General features: G+C 53.9%; 1 protein-coding gene across 1 annotated transcript; it reads left to right on the forward strand.

Annotated features, from left to right (window-relative positions):
• Positions 1 to 1,735: 1,735 nt before the first annotated feature.
• Positions 1,736 to 7,483, forward strand: RSG1 (REM2 and RAB-like small GTPase 1). Its single transcript, XM_011993949.1, has 5 exons — positions 1,736 to 2,526; positions 5,380 to 5,532; positions 6,152 to 6,276; positions 6,525 to 6,661; positions 6,874 to 7,483. The coding sequence occupies exons 1-5, from the start codon at positions 2,415 to 2,417 to the stop codon at positions 7,121 to 7,123; spliced, it is 777 nt and encodes a 258-aa protein (XP_011849339.1). The 5' UTR covers positions 1,736 to 2,414; the 3' UTR covers positions 7,124 to 7,483.
• Positions 7,484 to 22,446: the final 14,963 nt, after the last annotated feature.

Below are 22,446 nucleotides of genomic sequence, written 5' to 3' on the forward strand. Positions count from 1 at the left end.
GTTGCGCAGGCTGGTCTCAAACAGCCTCCCAAAGTGCTGGGATTACAGGCGTGAGCCACCGCACCTGGCCCCAAGAGGACTTTACATCTTCTCTGGGTTCCAGATTAACGGGCATGTTATTCTGCCAAGTTGCTTCATCTTCTCACACGCTCACTGAGCCCTCCACGAACCAAGGACAGGGGTGGATGTGAAGTCTGGAAATCCAGAGATAGTTTAGATCTGAGCCCTGCCACTGAGTCACTCCTGGCCCATGGAGACAACTGTGAATCTCCCTGACTGGGCAGATGTGATGATAGCTGTAGGAACGGGAACCATGTGACCCGGAAGTATGGGCAAAGGATTCCAACTGCAGAATTCTGTAGAAATGTTTACTCATCTTGTTTTTCTGCCTAGCCACAGTGTGAGCAAGTTGAGAGAAAGCACTTTGTCTTACACATCCCTGTCCCCTCTCAGACATAATGGGCCTTACACATCCTTGTCCCCTCTCTTAGGACATAATGGGCCTTAAAAATCTGAGTTCATAGTCCTCTGGCTGCTTTCTGCTTCCCTAGGAACAGCCCTCCTAGTGGCTAGGGGCAAAGTTTTAAAAACACAAAACCCAAACTGGTAGAACAGATAGGTACTTTAGAGTCAGGTAAGCATGAAGCGTGGGTTTGTTTTTTGTTTTTTGTTTTTTTTTTTGACAGGGCCTGGCTCTGTCAGTCAGGCTGAAGTACAGTGGCATGATCTCGGCTCACTGCAACCTCCATTTCCCGGGCTCAAGTAATCCTCCCATCTCAGCCTCCAGGTAACTGGGACTACAGGCATCCACCACTGTGCCTGGCTAATTTTTGTATTGTTTTGTAGAGACAGGGTCTTACTATGTTGCCCAGGTTGGTCTTGAACTCCTGAGCTTAAGCAATCTGCCTGCCTCGGCTTCCCAAAGTGCTGGGATTACAGACGTGAGCCACACACCAAACCAGCTGTGAGTTCTGAGTCGGTTTCACGCTGACTAGCTGTGCAGTGTGACCTCAAACAAGTCATGTTATGTTTCTGAATGTCTTCATCAGTACAAGAGGGTAATACTATTTATACAGATTTGTTTATAGAATTAAATCCAGTGACCTCTGTGAAGCTCCCAGTGTCTGGCATTTCGGTGGCTTTCGGTAAAGCTTACCTCCTAGATTATTCCTTTCAAAACAGTGATTTGCCCTACTTGAAGGCATTGCGGGAGGATAATGGTAAAAATTAAATGTAATAGACAAACTCTCAGTAGTGACCCACCTGTACCCTTTCCAACCAATGGGCATTTACTGAGCACCCACCTTCTGGGTAACAGGCCTGGTATCCAGTGCTGGAACGGTGGAGGGGAGCTCAGAGTTTCAGAGCTGAAAAGTCAGCCCCAGGAGGGCAGTGACTTCTTGTTGGCCACTGTATTCCCAGCCCTTAGAATGGGCCAGGCACATAGTAGGTGCTCAGTATTTGTTGAATGAATGAATGAATGAATGAATGAAAAATACAATCCAGCGGGCCTCTGACTCTTTTTTAAAAGTTCAGCCAAGTCCCTTGACCTCTCTGAGCTGGTGTGTTCCCCATCAGTGAAGCTAGAGATGTTTAAGTCATCTCGAGGTCCTGCCGAGCAGGATTAATAGAGCAATAATATTAATAATAGCTACAATCATAACGTGGAGCACTGCTATGGAGGGAATAACATGTTACATCCACGTTATGGAAGAGGAAACTGAGACACAGAGAAGCATGGAGGGCTCCTGGAGAAGGGGGGGTGTCAAGATGTTTTGGAAGAAAAACGGGGGATCAGACGGAGTAGCAGAGAAGAGGATCCACGACCCAGAGGAAAAGGCCTTATCCAGCGCCGTCGCGCGGCGCTGCCTGCGGACGTTGTAGGAGGGACTAACGCAGCCCGGAACCCGCCCAATCCAGCCTCCGGCGTCTCCATGGCAACAACCTCTGCACATGCGCCGCGAGCACCGGCGCCTGAGCTGCCAGCACGGGCAGAAGCCGGACGCAGGCGGGGCGGAAGCGGGCCTGGCGGCCTGGGGCGATGGGCGCGCGGGTGGGCGTTTAAAGGGGCCTTCGGCACCCAGGTTGTTTCGCCGCCGGGAATGCTGACGGTGAGGGCTAGGTAGCCCCGGGAGTTGGGATCTAGAAGGTAGAGGAGAAGCAGGGCTGTCTGACCCCCGGAGGTGACAAGGGGAGAGGGGCTGGGTAAATACCTTCGCTAGGCAGTAATGGGATGACTATCCCCAGGGAGCACTGCGGAGGAGAGAGGCAACTGAGGGACTGCACTTTCTGGTACCCACCGGGAGAGTCAGCAGTTAAGAGGGATCATAGGCCCGGCTTGGTACGGTCACCCCCCTTCGCACTCCCTGGTCTCAGCATTCTGCCACTTCCCTACCCCGTCGCGGTGCCCAGCCATGGCCAGACCTCCAGTGCCCGGTTCGGTGGTTGTCCCAAACTGGCACGAAAGTGCTGAGGGCAAGGAGTACCTGGCTTGCATTCTGCGCAAGAACCGCCGGCGGGTGTTTGGTAAGTGCCTCCCCCTTTCCTCCAGCCCGCCACTTGTCTCTCCCTGCCAGTGTCACCTGTTGCTCTCCGAAGAGAGCAGAGAGGCAGGGCAGTGAGGGCCTGCTGCAGTCTTCAGCAGTCTTCAGCCTGGGGGACTGAAAGCCCTACCTCTGGGACCCCCCACCCCTAAGTCTCCTTAGAGCTAATACCCTCGTCAGAGCCAGGAACATGGAAACAGCAGAAACCCTGCCAGCAACCACTGTCACCAGAGATGCAGTTGATTGAGCTCTCCGCTGCTGCCAGGCCCTCTGTTGGGCTCGTTACACAGTGCACGCCCATTTAACCTCTCAACAGCACATGGTACAGACTTGGCTAATATCACACCCTAATAGAGGTGAGCCTCTTCCATGTCCTGCTGTCTCTAGGATGAGACACTGGTGTTCCCCATCACTGAACTGCCTGGGTGAGTCAGTTCAGTGAAACTGACTCACCCAGGCAGGGTCCGGCTGACAGGCCGGCAGAGGTGCCTGGAATCAGCTGTGGAGTACAGTTCTGGGCAGGAGAAGCAAGGTGCCAGAAAGCTTAAGACCAGAGAGTGAGATAGCTAGAACCAAAATTTGTGAATAAGTCAACTGTTTAAAAAAAAATTACACTAGATTCAAAATACGACCCTCACGCCTGTAATCCCAGCACTTTGGGAGGCCAAGGTGGGCAGATCACCTGAGGTCAGGAGTTCAAGACCAGCCTGGCCAACATGGTGAAACCCTGTCTTTACTAAAAATACAAAAATTAGCCGGGCGTGGTGGTGCACATCTATAATCCCAGCTACTCGGGAGGCTGAGGCAGGAGAATCACTTGAACCCAGGAGGCAGAGGTTGCAGTGACCCTAGGTCCAGCCATTGCATTCTAGCCTGGGTGACAAAAGCGAAACTCCATTTCAAAAAAAAAAAAAAAAAAACCCTCAATTATGGCCACTGTCCCTTTAATCCCATGACGGCTGGTAACACTGTATTTGGGGTTACACATACCCAGGTAAGTGACCCAGGCTCCACCACTGCTAGCTGTATGACTGGGGATAAGTGAACTCTAGCCTAAAGTCCCACTTCTGTAAAATGGGGATAATCACAGTATTTATCCCATAGAGGTCCTGGGGAAATTGATAAAGAGTGTGTTTGTAACATACTGAGCAAGGTCTGGCATACAGTGGGTGTTCACTGAAGGTTGATTGTTATTGTATTTATTTTGCATTTAGTTGTGTTGAGTGGAAGAGAATTGCGTGAAGGTTGAGCTGATTTTCTGGGGACATCATAGAATCCACTAACCATATTATCTATGCCACAGATAGGATCAAACAGCCATAACTTAGAGGAATGGCAGTGATGGCTTTCAATTTTTGTGTTTTTACTTTAACCACAGACATTTGGGTTTTTTTCTTTTTTTTAACAGCTGGGTTTATGCACCCGAATGTATCATTCAGTGGTTGTCATGCAGGCCCCACAAGAAACAGCTAGTTGAGAGCAGCTAGTAAATAAATATCAACAGACTGACTATAATCACTTAGGCCAGTCTCTGTGTATCCCAGACTTCTGTAAAACTGGGTTGAGTATTAAGAGCCACAGATGGGGCTGGGCACAGTGTCTCACACCTGTAATCCCAGCACTTTGGAAGGCTGAGGCAGGCAGATCACCTGAGGTTGGGAGTTTGAGATCAGCCTGAGCAACATGGAGAAACCCCCTGGCTACAAAATTAGCCAGGCATGGTGGCGCATGCCTGTAATCCCAGTTACTCGGGAGGCTGAGGCAGGAGAATCACTTGAACCCAGGAGGCTGAAGTTGCAGTGAGCTGAGATCATGCCATTGCAACATAGGGAGACTCCGTCCAAAAAAAAAAAAAAAAGAACCACAGATGGTTGCTTAGCCCTGAAGAAGCCATTAGAAACGAGGTTGTCCTTGGCTGTGTGTGGTGGCTCATGCCTGTAGTCCCAGTACTTTCGGATGCCAAGGTGGGAGGATTGCTTGAACCTAGGAGCTCAAGACCGACCTGAGCAACACAGTGAGATCCCATCCCTATTAAAAATAGAAGGTAAAGAAAAAAAATAAAAATAAATAAATGAGATTGTCCAGCCCAGGATCTGATGGGGCAAGTGTGGGATTTACCCCCGTCTTAGTTCATTTTATGCTGCTATAACAGAATACCACACTCTGAGTTATTTATTTATTTATATTTTTTTGAGACAAAGTTTCACTCTGTCGCCCAGGCTGGAGTGCAGTGGTGTGATCTTGGCTTAGCAACTTTCACCTCCCAGGTTCAAGCAATTCTCCTGCCTCAGCCTCCCAAGAAGCTAGGATTATAGGCACACATCACCACACCCAGCTAATTTTTTGTATTTTTTTTTTGTAGAGATGGAGTTTCACCATGTTGGCCAGGCTGGTCTCGAACTCCTGACCTCAAGTGATGCGCCCGCCTTGGCCTCCCAAAGTGCTGGGATTACAGGTGTGAGTCACTGCGCCTGGCCTCCTCTGGGTAATTTTTAATGAACAGAAGTTTATTTAGCTCATGGTTCTGGAGGCTGGGAAGTCTAAGAACATGGCAGTGGCATCTGGAAAGGGCCTTCATGCTGTGTCATCCCATGGGCAGATGGCAGAAGGGCAACAGCAAGACAGCAAGAGGCACCCAAACTGGCTTTTATAACAAACCCACTGCCCCAATGACAACATTAATCCATTTATGAGAGCAGAACACTCGATCACCTTGTATTAGGCCCGACTTCCTAACACTGCTGCATTGGGGATTAAGTTTCCAACACATGAACTTTGGGGGACACCTTCAAACCACAGCACCCTTCGACCCTGCCTGGCTCCCTTTTTGCCCTAGGCCTGCTTGAGCGGCCAGTGCTGCTGCCGCCTGTGTCCATCAACACTGCCAGCTATAAGATCTTTGTGTCTGGGAAGAGTGGTGTGGGCAAGACGGCACTGGTGGCCAAGCTGGCTGGCCTGGAGGTGCCTGTGGTGCACCACGAGACCACCGGTGAGTGGGACCTCAATCCTTTGCCCATCCTGGGAGGCCCTCCTTGGGGGTGGAGGCAAGAACCTGGCCCTGGACCACACAAGCCAGAGTTGATACCCAGCTCCACCTCTTACTCTGTAGCCTTAGAAAGTCACTTCACCTCTCTGAGCCTACATGGGCTCCTTGGTCCCAAAGGAATAATGGTACCTACCCCACAGGGTTGTTGTGTGGTTGCCAACAGAGGTAGTGGTGGTAACATGCCTAGCATCAAGCTATGCTCAAGGCAGACGCTCAGGAAATGCTAATCTTGCTTTCTTGTTTCTCACCACTGGATGCTGATTGTTCCACCATAGTGAAACATCTCCCAGTGCCCTGGGCCCTTTGGGTCTCCCTGGACATACAAACGAAACTGCTTTGCCATAGCTAGGGCTACATCTTCCTGGTATACCAGAGTCTCCTCCAGGGCTGGTCTCTGTTTCTCCCATCAGCGAATTCTCCTGGGTCAAGGACTGCGCTGCCCTCATCAAACTGGGGACCCATCAGGGCAGGGATGTATCTCTTCTTCCTATTCCTTCCTGGCCCCCTATTCCTCCACCCCCACCTCTCCCATGCTGAATGGCTGACCCTGGCTCCCCCTCAGGCATCCAGACCACCGTGGTATTTTGGCCAGCCAAGCTGCAGGCCAGCGGCCGTGTCGTCATGTTTCGTTTTGAGTTCTGGGACTGTGGAGAGTCTGCACTCAAAAAGTTCGATCATATGCTCCCGGTGAGCAGGCATGTGGGCTTGGGTGGGCTCTGCCAGGGGCTGGTTGGGTAGTAGTGAGCTCAAGGCACTGCTCAGAGATCTGAGCTGGCATTGGAGACTGAGTCCCAGCCCATGCTTGTCCTAGGACCAGCCGCTCCGTGCCCTGGGCCTCAGTTTCCCAATCTGTGAAAGGAGGGATTATTCCTGATTCTTCTCAGGACCCTGCAGTTGATGGGAGGTGATATGGTTATATGCCTCTCCATCACCAGGCTTGCATGGAGAACACAGATGCCTTCCTCTTCCTCTTCTCCTTCACTGACCGTGCCTCCTTTGAAGACCTCCCCGGACAGCTGAACCGCATAGCAGGTGAAGCCCCTGGTGTCGTCAGGATGGTCATTGGCTCCAAGTATCCTTTGGATACCCTCGGCAAGTCATGGAGCAAGGGGGTCAGGGGCCCAGCCTCTGCCCAGGCATGGAATTCAGCACCTGGGCTTTTACTTAGAGGGTAAAGCATGGCTACCCCAGCTCCTGGGTGTGGGCTCCAGGGAGGAAGGAGAGGCAGGGTCTGATGGGGGGCTGTGCAGAGGCAGCCAGCCAGGCTCCTTGACCCTCCTCCAGATTTGACCAGTACATGCACACAGACGTGCCTGAGCGGGACCTCATAGCCTTTCGGCAGGCCTGGGAGCTGCCCCTACTACGGGTGAAGAGTGTGCCAGGGCGGCGGCTGGCTGATGGGCGCACGCTGGACGGGCGGGCTGGGCTGGCTGACGTTGCCCACGTACTCAACGGCCTTGCTGAGCAGCTGTGGCACCAGGACCAGGTGGCAGCTGGCCTGCTTCCCAACCCCCCAGAGAGTGCTCCTGAATGAATAACGAGTGGGTGCTTGTGATCCCACCCCCAACCCTCAGGTCTCGACATAGGGCCTGAGGCTGAGGCAGGAACATGGGTCCCATCTGGGAGACTAGCCAGCATGACCTGATATGGAGGATGTGGCCGGAGAGGGCCCGCCCCCGAGCAGCGCTTTCCTTGCAGAATTCATGCCAGGGAGTTGGGGAACAAGGCCCTGAGTTCGAACATCTCCCACGGCCTTTCCCCCTTTGGCAGCACCCGTGGAGGGTGACTGGAAGAAGGGGTGCCTCTCAAGTGACTTCAATCAAGAGCCTTTATTGGTTGAGGTGACACCATTTGTTGTAACAGATAAACTCCGAAATCCCAGTGCTGTACTCCATGTGTTCGTTCTTGCGTAGGCCTCAGCTAGGAAGGAGGTGACAGTGGGCGTGGGGCTCTGCTCCAGGCGCTCCTACAGAGACCCAGCCCCAGAGACCCTGTCCAGCTGCCCTAGGGCATCAGCACCCAGTTAGCAGCCAGGGAGTGAATGCAGGCGGGAGGTGGCCCCCAGCTTTCTGTGGACCAGGCCCAGGATGGCACCTCATTCTGCCCACATTCCAGAGACCAGCACCCAGCAGTCATGTAGTCATGTGGCGCTGCGGGGGAGGCTGGGACATGGAGTCCACCTGTGAGTCCAGGAGTCAAGCCCGTCGCTCTGCAGGGCCTTTCTTTTTCTTTCTTTCTTTTTTTTTTTTTTTCGGAGTCTTGCTCTGTGGCACAGGTTGGAGTACAGTGGTGTGATCTCAGCTCACTGCAACCTACACCTCCTGGTTTCAAGCGATTCTCCTACCTCAGCCTCCCGAGTAGCTGGGATTACAGTCGCCAACCACCATGACCAGCTAATTTTTGTATTTTTAGTAGAGATGGGGTCTCACTATGTTGGCCAGGCTGGTCTCAAACTCCTGACCTCAAATAATCAGCCCGCCACAGCCTCCTAAAGTGCTGGGATTACAGGCACGAGCCACCGCGCCTGGCCTGCAATGCCTTTCTTGATCATGAAGCTGTCAGACCAGGCTTAGGATAGGAGTCCTGGCAGCCCAGGGGCACCCGAAAGCAGCACCATGCAGGGTCAAGGACCATCCCAGTGGGGGTCAGAGCGTCAGCTGGCCTGAGAGGCAGCTCTGTCCCATGGGAGGCCATCAAGGACAGGAACCGGGAGGGGAGTGAGTAGGCCCAGCCTTGTGTCTTGGCCCTGCCCCATAAGCCAGAGACGCTGGTGAAAGTAGTCTAAGGAGGATGAGGGGAAGGCCCCAGGGAAAGGGGCCTTTATACGATCCCCTCCAATGATCCCCTGCCCAGCCCCATAGATGAACCCCTAGGCTGAGGCCGGGCCTGCGTCTGACTCAAAGCAGAGTGTCCCCAAGGCCAGCTGACTCTTGGAACTCTGCAGCTCTGCCCAGGCCCCACTCACACAGTATGACCTGTGTTCACACACACCTGCGCTAGGACGAAAGCACTTTCCACGCCTGCCTGCTGGCACACACAGGAGGTCCAGACTCACCTGTCCTGATGCCTGCACCCAAGCACACTGCTCACATGCCCATCCACACTGCCAGCCTGTCCTCCCTGGGTACTGCCACCTACATTTGTCAACCCTTCCAGGGTCTGGGCCAGAGGAAGGACTGATTCCAGCACCTTCTCACCGCTGACTAAGGCTTAGAGCTCAGGCCCTGCACTTATCCCACACCCCAAGAAGGAATGTCCCTGGACGGGACCCCAGCCTCAGAGCCTGCAGGCCGGCTCCCACTCCTGCAGCCCTCAGCCCTGCTTCCAGGTGGATCTATCCACGTTCCCCTCTGTCCTTAACTCCAGGAGACCTTAGCTCACCTGAGCAGCAATGGAGTGGAGGGTAGGGCCCAGAAGGCAGCCCCAGGCCTGACTGTGGGCCTCCAGCTACAGGCATTTGTGCTTAGGAACCGCCTACCCCACATCCCAGCCGGTCATCTCTGGGCATAAACCCCACCTCCCCACCCCCGGAAAGGAGGCTTCCTGTCCCTCTTGGGCACCAGCTCAGCCAAAAGCCAGAAAGCTGTCTGGAGCATAACCTGATCCCCCCTCCCCGCCCCGCATGGCGAGGCAGGGCAGTCTCCTGGCTGGCACTGCTCTGGTCAGAGAATTGACCCCTCATCCACCTTTACACCAAACAAGAGGTGTCTCCCTGGGTGAGGACAAAGTGGGGAGGGCAACAGGGCTGGGGCTTAGAGCCCCTCCACCAGCCATCCAGGGCTGCCTTCTCAGCTCCTCCCAGTGCAGCCCCAGTGCCACTTTAGTATTTAGTAGGCCACCCCGGGGTCTCCATCACCACAGTGCAGAACTGGAAGCCACAATGCTTTGAATAGTCGACGCCTGTGCCTCCTGGGAGGTCTCTGGGCAGCCCTGTGGAGAGTGGATGAGAGGAGAGTGTGTTCTCACATGCACGTGTTCAGGCTGATGGCATGGGACTGTGACCTGTCCGGTCACACAGGGCCTCAAACTCCAAGGAGCCCCACACCTGGTTTAATGCTCTGCCATTGCCCTCTTGCTGATGCCCTTCTTATTTTTTTACAGACAGGGTCTTGCTGTGTCGCCCAGGCTGGAGTGCAGTGGCCCAATCATCACTCACTGCAGCCTCGAACTCTGGGAGAACTCCCCGTTTCTCCCCAGCCTCGGAAGTAGCTCCCACCATACCCAGCTAATGTTAAAACTTTTTTGAGAGACAAGGTCTCGCTATATTGCCCAGGCTGGTCTCAAACTTCTGGGCTCCACTGGGTACAGTGGCTCACGCCTGTAATCCCAGCGCTTTAGGAGGCCGAGGTGGGCGGATCACCTGAGGTCGGGAGTTCAAGACCAACCTGGCAAACATGGTGAAACCTCGTCTCTACTAAAAATACAAAAATTAGCTGGGTGTGGTGGCAAGTGCCTGTAATCCCAATTACTCAGGAGGCTGAGGTAGGAGAATCGCTTAAACCCAGGAGGTGGAGGTTGCAGTGAGCCAAGATTGCACCACTGCACTTCAACCTGGGCAACAGAGTGAGACTCTGTCTCAAAAAAACAAAACAAAACAAACAACAAAAAATGAGCTGGAGGAGCGGATTGGAGGCCCTTCCGCCTCTGGAACACTGGTGGGTGGGGAGAAGCAGGGGAGCTGGTGTTCAGCTCTATTCTATAAAGAAGGGGTGGATCCTGAGAGGCAAGGGGTGGGACTGAGGCCTTGTTAGGGGTGGTCCAGAAGGAGGTTGAAGGGGAAGTGCGTGACCTTGGAAGTCCTCTGTAATTCTCTTTTGTTCAGTTGACACATCTGTAAAATGGAGATAGCAGCACTCACTTATTTGAGTTGTGAGAAGTAAATGCATGTGAAATGTTTAGCACGTGCCGGGCACCAAGTTAAGAGCCCAATAAATGTTGGCTGTTATCATCGTCCTTGTTATTACAGTAGCAGCGGCGGTTCTGGTCTGAGAGCAGGTGGAGGGGAGGAAGAAGCATCCCAGATCGCGCTAACAGCGCCTCTATTGTTACACTTCAGATTTAGTCAGGGGTGCGGGGAGGGACGGGTGGCCCAACTGGGCCAACTGAGAAGCTTCTGGCACCTGCAACTGTGCCCCATCCCCTCACCTTCACCCCTATGCCTGCTGCACCCAGGACGGCAATGACGCCACCGACAGGAACCGGGACGACAACTGCATCTCGCGCCCTGCGGCAGCATTTATGTCCTGGACTCCAGGAGTAACATTTTCCGAGACAGGAAAACCTACATTGGTGAGACTTGGGCCAGACAGGACTCTTGTCCCACCTCACCCACGAGGCCCGAGTGACCAGGCCACAGGCTCTCCCTTAAACCTCCTTTCCCTTCCCGGAGGAATCCTGCAGCGTCTCTTGTCTTTTTCTTGCATTGGGCAGTTCCTTCCTCGAACTAACCCTAATACCTTTTGCTACAAACTCAAATTTCCTTTAATTTTGGCCTAAGTACTGGGGACTGATGAACTCAGATCCTTTCCACCCAGATAAAAGTGGGGCCGGGAGCGGTGGCTCACGCCTGTAATCCCAGCACTTTGGTAGGCCGAGGCGGGCGGATCACGAGGTCAGGAAGTCGAGACCATCCTGGCTAACACGGTGAAACCCGGTCTCTACTAAAAACACAAAAAATTAGCCGGGCGTGGTGGTGCGCGCCTGTAGTCCCAGCTACTCGGAGGCTGAGGCAGGAGAGTGGCGTGAACCCGGGAGGCGGAGCTTGCAGTGAGCCGATATGGCGCCACTGCACTCCAGCCTGGGCGACAAAGCGAGACTCCGTCTCAAAAAAAAAATAATAATAAAAAAAATAAAAAAGTGGGACAGAGCGGGAGCGGGGTCAGACCGCTCCTAACTGTCCCCCTGACCCCGCGATGGGACAGACTTCGTGCTCGCCTGGGAGGAGAAGCTGCGACTCCCGCGGCGGCGGGAGAGAGGCGACTCAGGCTGCGGCGATGGCGCAAGAATTTTCAGCGGAACCTGGAGGAGGTGAGCGCAGAGCCGGTGGACTGCGGGTCCCGAGGCCGAGCGCAGACGCCCCTGGCCAGCTCTGAGACCAGCACAAGCGGTTTCAGCAGCTCATCTGTCAAATGGGTTTGGCCGTAGTGTCAGCCCTATGCAGGGGCTGTGACGATTACACGGACGAAGGGTGTAAAACGCTCAGGCCAGGGCCTGGCACATTGGAGGCGACCAAGAAAGGGGCAAGATCAGTCACTATACGACGCGGCCCACCCGGCGTCTGTCTCCGCGTTTGAAAAACCAGGGTGTTCGTTTTCCTCATTTGAAATTTAAACGAGGAAACGCATGTCAAAGCACTTTTGAAGGCAGAAAGGACCGACGCGAAAAATGGGACCTGGCCGGGCGCGGTGGTTCACGCCTGTAATCCCAGCACTTTGGGAGGCCAAGGTGGACGGATCACCTGAGGTCCGGAGTTCGAGACCCTGGCCAATACGGTGAAACCCCTTCTCTACTAAAAATACAAAAATTAGCCGGGCGTGGTGGCGCATGCCTGTAATCCCAGCTCTTGGGAGGCTGGGACAGGAGAATCGCTTGAATCCGGGAGGCGGAGGTTGTGGTGAGTCGAGATCGCGCCACTGCACTCCAGCTTGGGCAACAGAGCGAGATTTTGTCTCAGGAAAAAAAAAAAAAAGGGATCTGTCACCTCCCGGGACCGTGAGGGGAGGGGCTTAGGGGTCTTTTCCTCTCCTGGGAGCCGCTGTGCTACACCGAGGAACTGAGCCTGCGCGCGCCGCCGCAGGTAGAAGGACGGGACGGGTCCGCCCGGGGCAGCGTCTCCTCAGGGGCGGTAACCCTGTCCTTGACCCCAGGCCCGGCCCAGCCCCTACTCTGAGGGCTCGGGGGGAAGCCACAACGGCGCCTGCGCCTGCGCAACCCTCTGCAGCAGAAGGTGCGCAGCCGGCGGTAGGACACGTGCGCCTTCCGCAGCTCGGAGCCGGGCAAGTGAGACCGGGTGGCGCCTCGAGTGGGCGAGGTCTGTCCGCGGAGGGGCAGGAGCCAGTAGAAGCCTTAGCGTAGCCAAGGCTGATTTGCCCCTCCTCGGGGTGCCTCAGAGGCAACTCCCGCGTCACTCGCTTTAGGTCTCCGACTCTGTCCTTTCCGCAAACTGGAGCCCCGGCCCTGCCCACTATCCCTGATTCCTACCTGTTCAATCCGATCTGGTGCTCACCTGACTGGAACACACGCAGCCCAGGCTGCGCTCTGTGGGCAGAAGAGCTCTCTGGCAATGGCAGCTGGCGTGTCTCACCTGCCTGTCTGCAACGGAGAGGCTCTGGACTGGTATTAGGTTTCAGATCGGGCTGAGGGCTGGGCTTCTGACCCCTGTTCCTCTGACAGATTCCTGGGCAGCGATTCCCATGACTCCTACTTCTCCTACATGTGGAGGCACTGAGTGGTGAGACGGCTGCTTGGAGCGAATCCAGCTGGGACCTTAAGCGGGCAGTTGACACCAGGACTCCCCTGGCAAGTGGCAGAAATCCTGGCCCGCACAATCTCCGGGAAGAAGAAACATACAGAGATGGCCATCGTCCACCTGCTGGCGGAGGGCGTCTACACTGCAGCCTTCCCACAGCATGAGGAAGAGATGCCCCAAGCTCAGATCTCTCCCAGGCCTGACAGCATGGCAGCAGTGGCTGGGGCATCTGGAGAGCACTCTCAAACCTCCCTGCAGCTCTCCCTCCTTTTGTCCTCCTAGGGCCCCTTTGAACTGCCTGGGTGCCAGGTACCCGGTTCAGATCTCAACTCTCGCCAATTGCTGTACCCATACTGGGCTTGCTGGGGATACTGGCACAAGTACAAGCCCCTGGACTACCTATGAGAGTACTTTGGGGAGAAGGTGGTCATCTACTTTGCCTGGCTAGGTGAGTCTGGCGCTGGGGTGGGGTCTGGGAGTGGGGCTTGAGTGCTGAGATGGGGGTTCATGAGCTTTCTCTTACCCTTCAGGTTTCTACATGGCCTGTCTGCTGCCTGTCACTCTGGTGGGCACCCTGCTCTTTATCTCTGGACTTGTCACCGTGGGGGCCAACACACCAGTGTGGATGGCTGCGGGAGGGTTGGGGGATGGGCTGGATGGGCCAGGTTGTCTGCCTGGTTGAGGATAGGCCTTCCCAGGATAGGCACCCTCTGCTCATAGAGAGGAGATCTGTGCCAGTGGGGGTGCCACTCTGTGATACCTGTGCCATGCGGAATATTTCCGGGATCTGCCCCATGGCCAAGGTGAGCCAGGGAAAGGGGAAAAAATAACAGGTAGGTATTTTGGACCCAACCTGGGTCTGGATGCTGGCCCTACCTTGTGCCCTCTCTCCCCTCCTCACAGCTGAGCTGCCTCTTTGACCACCCAGGAACTGTGTTCTTCAGTATCTTCATGTCCTTCTGGGCCATGGCCTTCCTGGAGCACTGGAAGCAGGGAGTGCCACCTTGGCCCACCACTGGGACTGCAGCGACTTCCAGGACCACGAGGTGATGCCCAGCTCTGCCCTCCAGGCCACAGCCACACTTCCCAGAGTTCTCAGAGGCCAGAAAGTGTACTGGGAAGAGCTCAGACTTTGGAGTCCAACATCCCGGGATCCAAATCTGGCTTCTCCTCACACTTTTCCCGGGTCACTTTCTACCCTCCCCTGACATCAGGATGCTATAGGCTTGGTGAGGTGAAACATTGGGAGTGTTTATATAATAAGCTGGACCTTGGAAAGAGACCCTCCCCAGAACCGAGAAGGAGAAAACATTCTACCTACCCACCCACCCATCCAGCTACCTACCTATGTATCCAAACATCTAATCATTGATCCTGAGTTCGCTTCTCCCTACCTCCCCTGCCACACCCCAGCTCTCCCCACTCCAGTCCAAGTCACCATTTCCTCTTTCCTGGACCACTGCAGTGACCTCCCAACAGGTCTCCTTGCCCCACTTAATTCATTCTCAGCTGCCAGTACGGTGACATTCTGTGTTACCTTCCTCAAAGCCTTCCAGGACAGTCTCATTTGAGACGTACCTGGGAAATCATCCAAACCCCTCACAGTGGAGTGGCCTACAAGGCCCTGTACCATCTGGCCTGTGTCTGGTTCTCCCCAACTGGCTCCACCAGATCCTTAAATAGGTCAAGTTCATTTCTACCCAGGAGCCTTGGCATTGGCTATATTGGCTCTGCTCTGCCAGAATCCTCTTCCTTCAACTTTTTGTTGTTGTTGTTGTTGTTTTTGAGATGGAGTCTCACCCTGTTGCCTAGGCTGGAGTGCAGTGGTGCAATCTCAGTTGACTGCAGCCTCTACCTCCCAGGTTCAAATTATTCTCCTGCCTCAGCCTCCCGAGTAGCTGGGATTACAGGTGTGTGCCACCACACCTGGCTAATTTTTGTATTTTTAGTAGAGATGGGGTTTCACCATGTTGGCCAGGCTCGTCTCGAACACCTGACCTCAGGTGATCTGCCTGGCTTAACCTCCCAAAGTGCTGGGATTACAGACAGACAGGAGCCACCACGCCCAGTCCCTTCAGATTTTATATGGCCTACTCCTTGTCATTCAAGTCTCAAATGTTTCCTTCCTAGAGAGGTCTTCCCTGATCACTAATCCGGAGAGGCTCTCTGTCACGGTTTTAATTTAATCGCAGCATTCATCACTGTATTTTATGATTTATTTGTTTATTATCTGTCTTCTCCCACTGGCATGTGAGCTCCATGAGAGCAGAGACCTTGTGTGTGATGTTGCCTGCTGTACCCTTGTGCCCAGAATAGTCTCTAGCATATAGAAGATGCTCAATAAATGTTTGTTGAGTGAGTCTGTGAATAATCTCTCTTCTGCCTACCCATTTGTCCAGCCATCCATCACTTTATCCATTCAACAGGGTTATAGGAAGATAGAAAACCAGAGAAGGTATTTTAACAGGGATAATTTAACATAAGGTATTGGTTCAACAGGGGCTGGGGGACTGAAAAAGCAGAAATGGAACACTGAGACAATGAAGTAAATGTCAATGGTACCCTTTGGATAGTGCAGTACACAACTCAGGTGACTCTCAAGAGTGGCCCTGGCCCAGGCACAGTGACTCACACCTGTAATCGCAGCACTTTGGGTGGCTGAGGCAGGAGGATCACTTGAGCACAGGAATTCAAGATCAGCCTCAGCAACACAGTGAGACTTTCCCTCTACTAAAAAATAAAAAATTAGCTGGGTGCAGTGGCATGCACCTGTAGTCCCAGTTACTCAGTAGGCTGAGGCAGGAGAATCACTTGGGGCCAGGAGTTTGGGGCTGCTGTGAGCTATGATTGTGCCACCGCACTCCAGCCTGGGTGACACAGCAAGACCTTGTCTCTGAAAAATATATTAAAACTAAATTAAAATTAAAATTGACCATGCACGGTGGGTGATGCCTATAATCCCAGCACTTTGAGAGGCTGAAACAAGCAGATCACTTGAGGCTAGGAGTTTAAGACCAGCCTGGCCAACTTGGCAAAACTCCATCTCTACTAAAAATACAAAAATTAGCCCCGGCCAGGCGCAGTGGCTCACGCCTGTAATCCCAGCACTTTGGGAGGCTGAGGCGGGTGGATCACGAGGTCAAGAGATTGAGACCAGCCTGACCAACAGAGTGAAACCTCATCTCTATTAAAAATACAAAAATTAGCTGGGTGTGGTGGTGCACACCTGTAATCCCAGCTACTCGGGAGGCTGAGGCAGGAGAATTGTTTGAATCTGGGAGGGGAGGTTGCAGTGAGCCAAGATCACGCCACTGTACTCCAGCCCAGGGGACAGAGTGAGACTGTCTCAAAAAAAAGAAAAAGAAAAAGAGTGGCCCTGCCTTTGCACCCACTGTTCCCTCCCCAGAAAGCTTCTCTCCACTGTTCCTTTAGCACCTTTTCACCTTTTGGGTCATAGCTAAAGTGTCATTTCTTCAGAGTGACCATCTATGAAAAAGATTTCCTTCATAGGATATATATATATATCTTCCCCAGTTTGTTCACTGTGGCATGTTCAATATCTATTGCACAGTGGTACACAGTTAATAGTTATTGACTAAACTAATAAATTTATCCATTTATCCACCCATCTACCCATCCCACTCATCCACCCATCCGACTCATCCATTCATCCATTTTTCCCCATGTTCATCAACCATCCCACCAGACTTTTATCTGCTCACCCACGTAGCCGTCCGTCCATCCCTCCACCCACCTGCCTACCTACCCACTTTCTTGTGAATAAACTATAGAGATTTACTGAGTGCTTGCCCAGTTTACCCACCCATTTGTCAGCCTACTGCCTGCTCACTCATCAGTCTATGTAGCCCTTTCCCACATGTCCACCCATCTGCTGTTTACTTCTTCGTCTACCCACCCATCCATGTAGCCATCCATCCACAGGCTTTTAACCATGCCCTGGGGAAAAAGGCCCTGCAAAACCAAAAATGAATTAGAACCCATTCCTGGACTTCCAGAGCGCCCTCTGCAGTCATGAAAAGGTGGGGGGCTTCCCCTATCCTAGGATCATGCCACCAGCCTCTTGGCCCTAGGATGCACATTTCTGTTGCCCCCTGTGATAGGAGTGCCCACATCTAGAGTTTGCTGCCCTGGCCCTGCAGATGACCCAGAACCCAGTGACAGATGTGAAGGAGCTCTACTTCCCACCCCACAGCTGCCTTTCCCACGTACTCACCAGCTCTGCAGCCATCCTCACTGTGGTGAGGGGACACTGAGCCTTTTCTCTGGAAGGACTGGCCTCTCCAGGGCGGGTGGACTGGAACACTGGCAGTCCACTCTCCAGCACTGACAGCCCTCTCTCCCGGCCCCCAGCTTTGCGTTGTGATGATTTTCCCTGTGTCTGTCATAATTTGTTTGTTTGTTTGTTTGTTTTTAAGACAGAGTCTCGCTCTGTCACCCAGGCTAGAGTACAGTGGCGCAATCTCGCCTCACTGCAAGCTCCACCTCCTGGGTTCACGCCATTGTCCTGCCTCAGCCTCCCGAGTAGCTGGGACTACAGGCGCCCGCCACCACGCCCAGCTAATTTTTTGTATTTTTAGTAGAGACGGGGTTTCACCGTGTTAGCCAGGGTTGTCTCGATCTCCTGACCTCATGATCCTCCCGCCTTGGCCTCCCAAAGTACTAGGATTACAGGTGTGAGCCACTGCACCTGGCTTGTCTGTCATAATTTACCATGGCATTATCAGCATTGCAATGTTCCACACTGGCAACTCTGTGCTCATGACCCAAGTGAATGTCCTTTGGGGCAATGGAGGGTGGGAGCACTGTTCCAGGCTCCAGGCCTAATGTGGGCATCTTCAGGTTTTTTTCATCCCACCACATGGGTGGCTCCAGGTAATGGCCCATCACTCTGCCTAGGCTGGCAACATTGCCAACATCAGCAGCACTGTGCTCAACCAGGTACTGGTCTTCCTCTTTTTTTTTTTTTTTTTTTTTTGAGACAGAGTCTCATTCTGTTGCCCAGACTGGAGTGCAGTGGTGCCATCTCGGCTTACTGCAAGCTCCACCTCCTGGGTTCATGCCATTCTCTTGACTCAGCCTCCCAAGTAGCTGGGACTACAAGCACCTGCCACCATACCCAGCTAATTTTTGTATTTTTAGTAGAGATGGGGTTTCACCATGTGGGTCAGGCTGGTCTCAAACTCCTGACCTCAGGTGATCCACCCACCTCGGCCTCCCAAAGTGCTGGGATTACAGGTGTGAACCACCACGCCTGGCCTGGTCTTCCTCTAAAACCAGGTCTACACCACACTGGCTGACTCACCAGATGGAGTAAGTGAAGGTAATGAGTTGCAGGGCTATCTTTGTGTCATCTGGGAACTGGGAGTCTGGTGTCTGCAGTTACCCTCAAGTGAGAGTGGCCAGGGACACATGGCTGACATTAGGGGTTGGTAGGTTAAGGACAGGAGCATAGGGGCTGACCTGATGGACTATGCCTGCCCCCTTGCGCCCAGTAGAATTCCAACCAGCTCTGCCCTTTGTCCAGAGATGCATAGAATCCAGACCCTCCATGAAAATGCCTTCACTTTCATTTTCAGTTTGTCAATTTCTATTCTTCTCCCTTCTACATGGCATTCTTCAAAGGCAGGTGAGGACCACTCCCCAAACCCCAGCCTTGGGGCTGTTGCTTCCCAAGGAAGCAGCCCAGCAAAGCAGCAGCACCCTTTGGACTCCAGATTTGTCCCTACCCAGGTCTTGCTATTGATCTTAAAGCTGGTTCTTGATTTCCCTGGGCTAGAGTCTTACCGACTGTAATTTCCGGGCCCATCATTGCACAACTGTGAAAATCTAACACCTGCATTCAGTCTGCCCTTCAGCCCTCACTGGGTGGCCCCAAGCCTGACAATGCCACCTCCCAATGCTGCAGTTTGACTTTATCACCATCTTTTGGGAGCCTTCCTGCTGTGCACCCTTGGTTGGATGCGAGGGACACAGAAATGAATCAGAGCTGGTCCTTTTCCCTAGGAGCATCCAGTCTTTAATGAGATCTGGTTAAGAGTCATAAAGTGCTGGACTCTCAGGAGGTGCTGTTATTGTGTAATTGCCATTGTCATTGAAGGATGATCACCAAAAGAGCCCACTCCCCAGCACAATGACTCCATCTTCCTGGGCCACAAATGCCGCATTGGCTGATCGTAGGTTGAGCAGTAGGTTTAGGCCACGGTCCCAGCAGACCCCTGGGGCCTAGTAGGGTAGGCAAGGCCTCCCATCAGCTCTGTCAGCAGGGTTATCTCTCAATTCAGGGGGCAGCCAGAGGATTAGGAGCAGAGTGGGGAGATGGGGTCAGTCTCAGCATGGAGTTTAGCTGCAGCCTGGCTCCAGAGAGGGAGAGCACATTACCCACAGATGCAGGGGCCCTTAGGTTTGTGGGGTACCCCGGTCAGTATGGCACATTGCTCGGCATGCAGAGTGAGGATGTGATTATGTACCTCTGGGTTGCTAGCTCTTGGGGTTAATGGGTAGTCTTCACAACCTCAGGTCTCGCAGGGGTAGGATCTGCCTCTGGGGCCTCCAAAGTGGGTAGGAGGAGCAAGTGGCCAACTTTGTGCACCAGCAAGGAGGTGGGGTAACCCCTATGCAGCCCCGAAGCCCTGAGTAAGGTGCTCTGTGCCTGCCAACAACAGCGCGGCCCTGGTGGCTGCCACATCGAGGTCACCCAACAGCTCATCATCCTCATGGTGGGCAAACAGCTGCTCAGCCACATGGAAGAGTTCGCTGTGCTGTGAGTGGTGGGGGGAGAATGGCGGACAGGGCTGGGCCTCATCAGGCCATTTGGAGCGCTTTTATAAGAGCAGAGCAGAAAACCTCTTTCCTGGGACAGAAGATATGGGCACAAGTCCTAGCCCTGCTTGTTGTGAGCTGCATGGCTTTGTGTCTCTCTGGGCCTCAATTTCCTCATCTATACAATGGGGACAATAATAACTCTCCAAGAGAGCTGAGGGGATTATGAGGCGTTCAACAGGAAAGAGCTTTGCAAATGGAAGGCTTTCTATTACTGTTTTTTTCAGGGGGCAGTGATATTCCAGAGACCAAGAATGGCTACGTGGGAAGCACAGAGTTGAGAGCACTGGGCTCCTGTCTAACAGATTGGATTTGAACACTGGCTCCACCACTCACAATGTGGGGAGCCTGGGGCAAGTTCTCCAGGTGTGTTTCCTCATCAGTAAAGTGGAAATCATCATGGTGCCTGCCTCTAAGGGGTGCTGGTGATAGAAGTGGCAGTTCCTAGCACAAGGTCCTGTTATGACCATTATCTGGTTTCCCTGCCTCCTGCCCCCAGGAATCTGAAGGCTTGGTGGCAGAAGTGGTAGCTGGCAGGGCAGAGGGACACCCAGGTCGGGCAGCAGCTGCAGCGCTGGGAGGAGGAAGGACTATGAGCTCATCGAGTGCCAGGGTCTGTTTGATGAATACCCAGGTATGGAGGAGCAGTTGCTCAGCATCGTGTGCCCTGGGTATGAGTGGGGCCCCTGGGGGCCTGGAAGAGCAGGGGAGATGGCCCCAGGCCTGACACTCCCTGCCTGCCAGAGCTGCAGTTTGGGTTCATCACCATCTTTGTGGGGGCATTCCTGCTGGCACCCCTGTTTGCTCTGCTCAACAACTGGGTAGAAATCAGACTGGACGCCCACAAGTTCCTGTGCGAGTACCAGCGACCAATGGCTGGGCGCGGCAGGACGTCTGGATCTGACTGCTCCTGCTGGAGGTCACGGTACACCTTGCGGTCACCGTGAATGGGAGTGAGGCAGATGAAGGGAATACAGGGGCAGGGGGCGGGGGAGATGGAGCTCAGAGACTGGGGAAAGGGGTTCAGAAATAGGGAAATGCGGGGCTGGAGAAGGAAATCCGGGTCAGAGGTTGGGAAATAGGGGACAGGAGGCAAGGATTCCGGGCCAAAGGTTCATCCTGCCTCAGGAGTAGGTCTGGATCCGAGTGGGGGTGAGTTAGGGAGTTGGGCCCTGAAGGCCCTCTGGCTCTGCAGACTTTCGTCCCGCCTTCACCTCGGACTTCCTGCCGCATTTCCAGTACCAGTACGAACACCACACTCAGGTGCACGGCTTTGTGAATTTCACGCCGGCACCCGCGCTCCCTGCCTACCTGTCCTGGAGCAAACACTCTGCAGGTGTTAGACCCTTCAGGCTGGGGAGGAGGGGCGCGGCGGGAGGGGCGGAGCCCTGAGCCTTGGTGGGCGTGGCCTTCCTGTGAGGGGCGTGACGCTGAGGTGGGAGAGGCGGGGTGCTGAGCCTTGGTGGGCGGGAAGCTGAGGCGGGAGTGGCAGGGCCTGTCTAGGAAGCACGGCGGGGAGCCTTGGTGAGGGAGGCCGGCCTGGGAGGGGCGGGTGCTGAGTCTTGGTGGGCGGGGCCAGTCTGGGAGGGGCGGGTGCTGAGCAGGGAGGGGCGGGGCCTGGGAAGCCAGGAGCCGAAACTGTGGACGGGTGGGGCGGGGCCTGGCTGGGGTGCAGTGAGCTGAGTCTGCCCCGGACAGATGCGCGGAGCCGGCTAGGGTACTGGCTGAACGGGCAGGGCCAGATTCTAGGGAGGAGGAGGGGAGGAAATGCAGGGTTCGGAATCAAGATCCGAGAGCCTTTCCAGACCCCGCAACCCAGATACAAGGCCTTTCGCGACGCGGGGGTGAACCAAGCCCTCTTCTACTAGAAGCTTCTGCCGTGCATCTGGGCTTCATTATCGCCTTCGAGGTAGGCTCAGCCATCTGTCTTGGACAGACTTGGTTCCAAGTTCAGGCTCTGCCGCCAACCGGCTGGAAATGGGGATATATTATATAATAGGATCTACTTTATAGGGTCGTTATGAAGGTTCGGTGTCAAGCATTTGCACTGTGTCTGGCATGTTGTGCTCAATGAATTAATATCACAAATAATAATAACATTATTTCTTGGCAAGAGAAAGGAGAAAGGAGAGGAAGCACTTGCCCACCAGTTTTGCTCTTTTACAAGCCCTGCCCCTGACGGGGTTCCTACTGTTAAGGGTTCGAATCATAGCTCTGTGTCTTTGGGCAAATGACAACCCCTTTCTGCTTCTGTTTCTTCACTTGTGGAGTAGAAATTACCCCCAGCTCATAGAGTTGTTGTGAGGATTAAATTAATTAATATCCGGAAAACCTTCAGATTAGGATTTGGCGCAGGGTAAGTGCTCCATGAGTTAAGATCGCTAAGGCAATCATTCTCTCTTTTTGGCCCCCTTCTCCCCAGCATGTAGTGTTCTTCTTCTAGTGCCCCAACGCCCGGCTCGTGCCCGATGTGCCAGCCCTGGCTACCAAGATAACGCGCGAGGGCTACCTGGCCAAGCAGGCGGTGGCAGACAACGGGGAGGCGCTGC

This window comes from Mandrillus leucophaeus, unplaced genomic scaffold (assembly GCF_000951045.1).
Source record: "Mandrillus leucophaeus isolate KB7577 unplaced genomic scaffold, Mleu.le_1.0 Scaffold439, whole genome shotgun sequence".
In the NCBI taxonomy this organism is placed as follows: Eukaryota; Metazoa; Chordata; class Mammalia; order Primates; family Cercopithecidae; genus Mandrillus; species Mandrillus leucophaeus.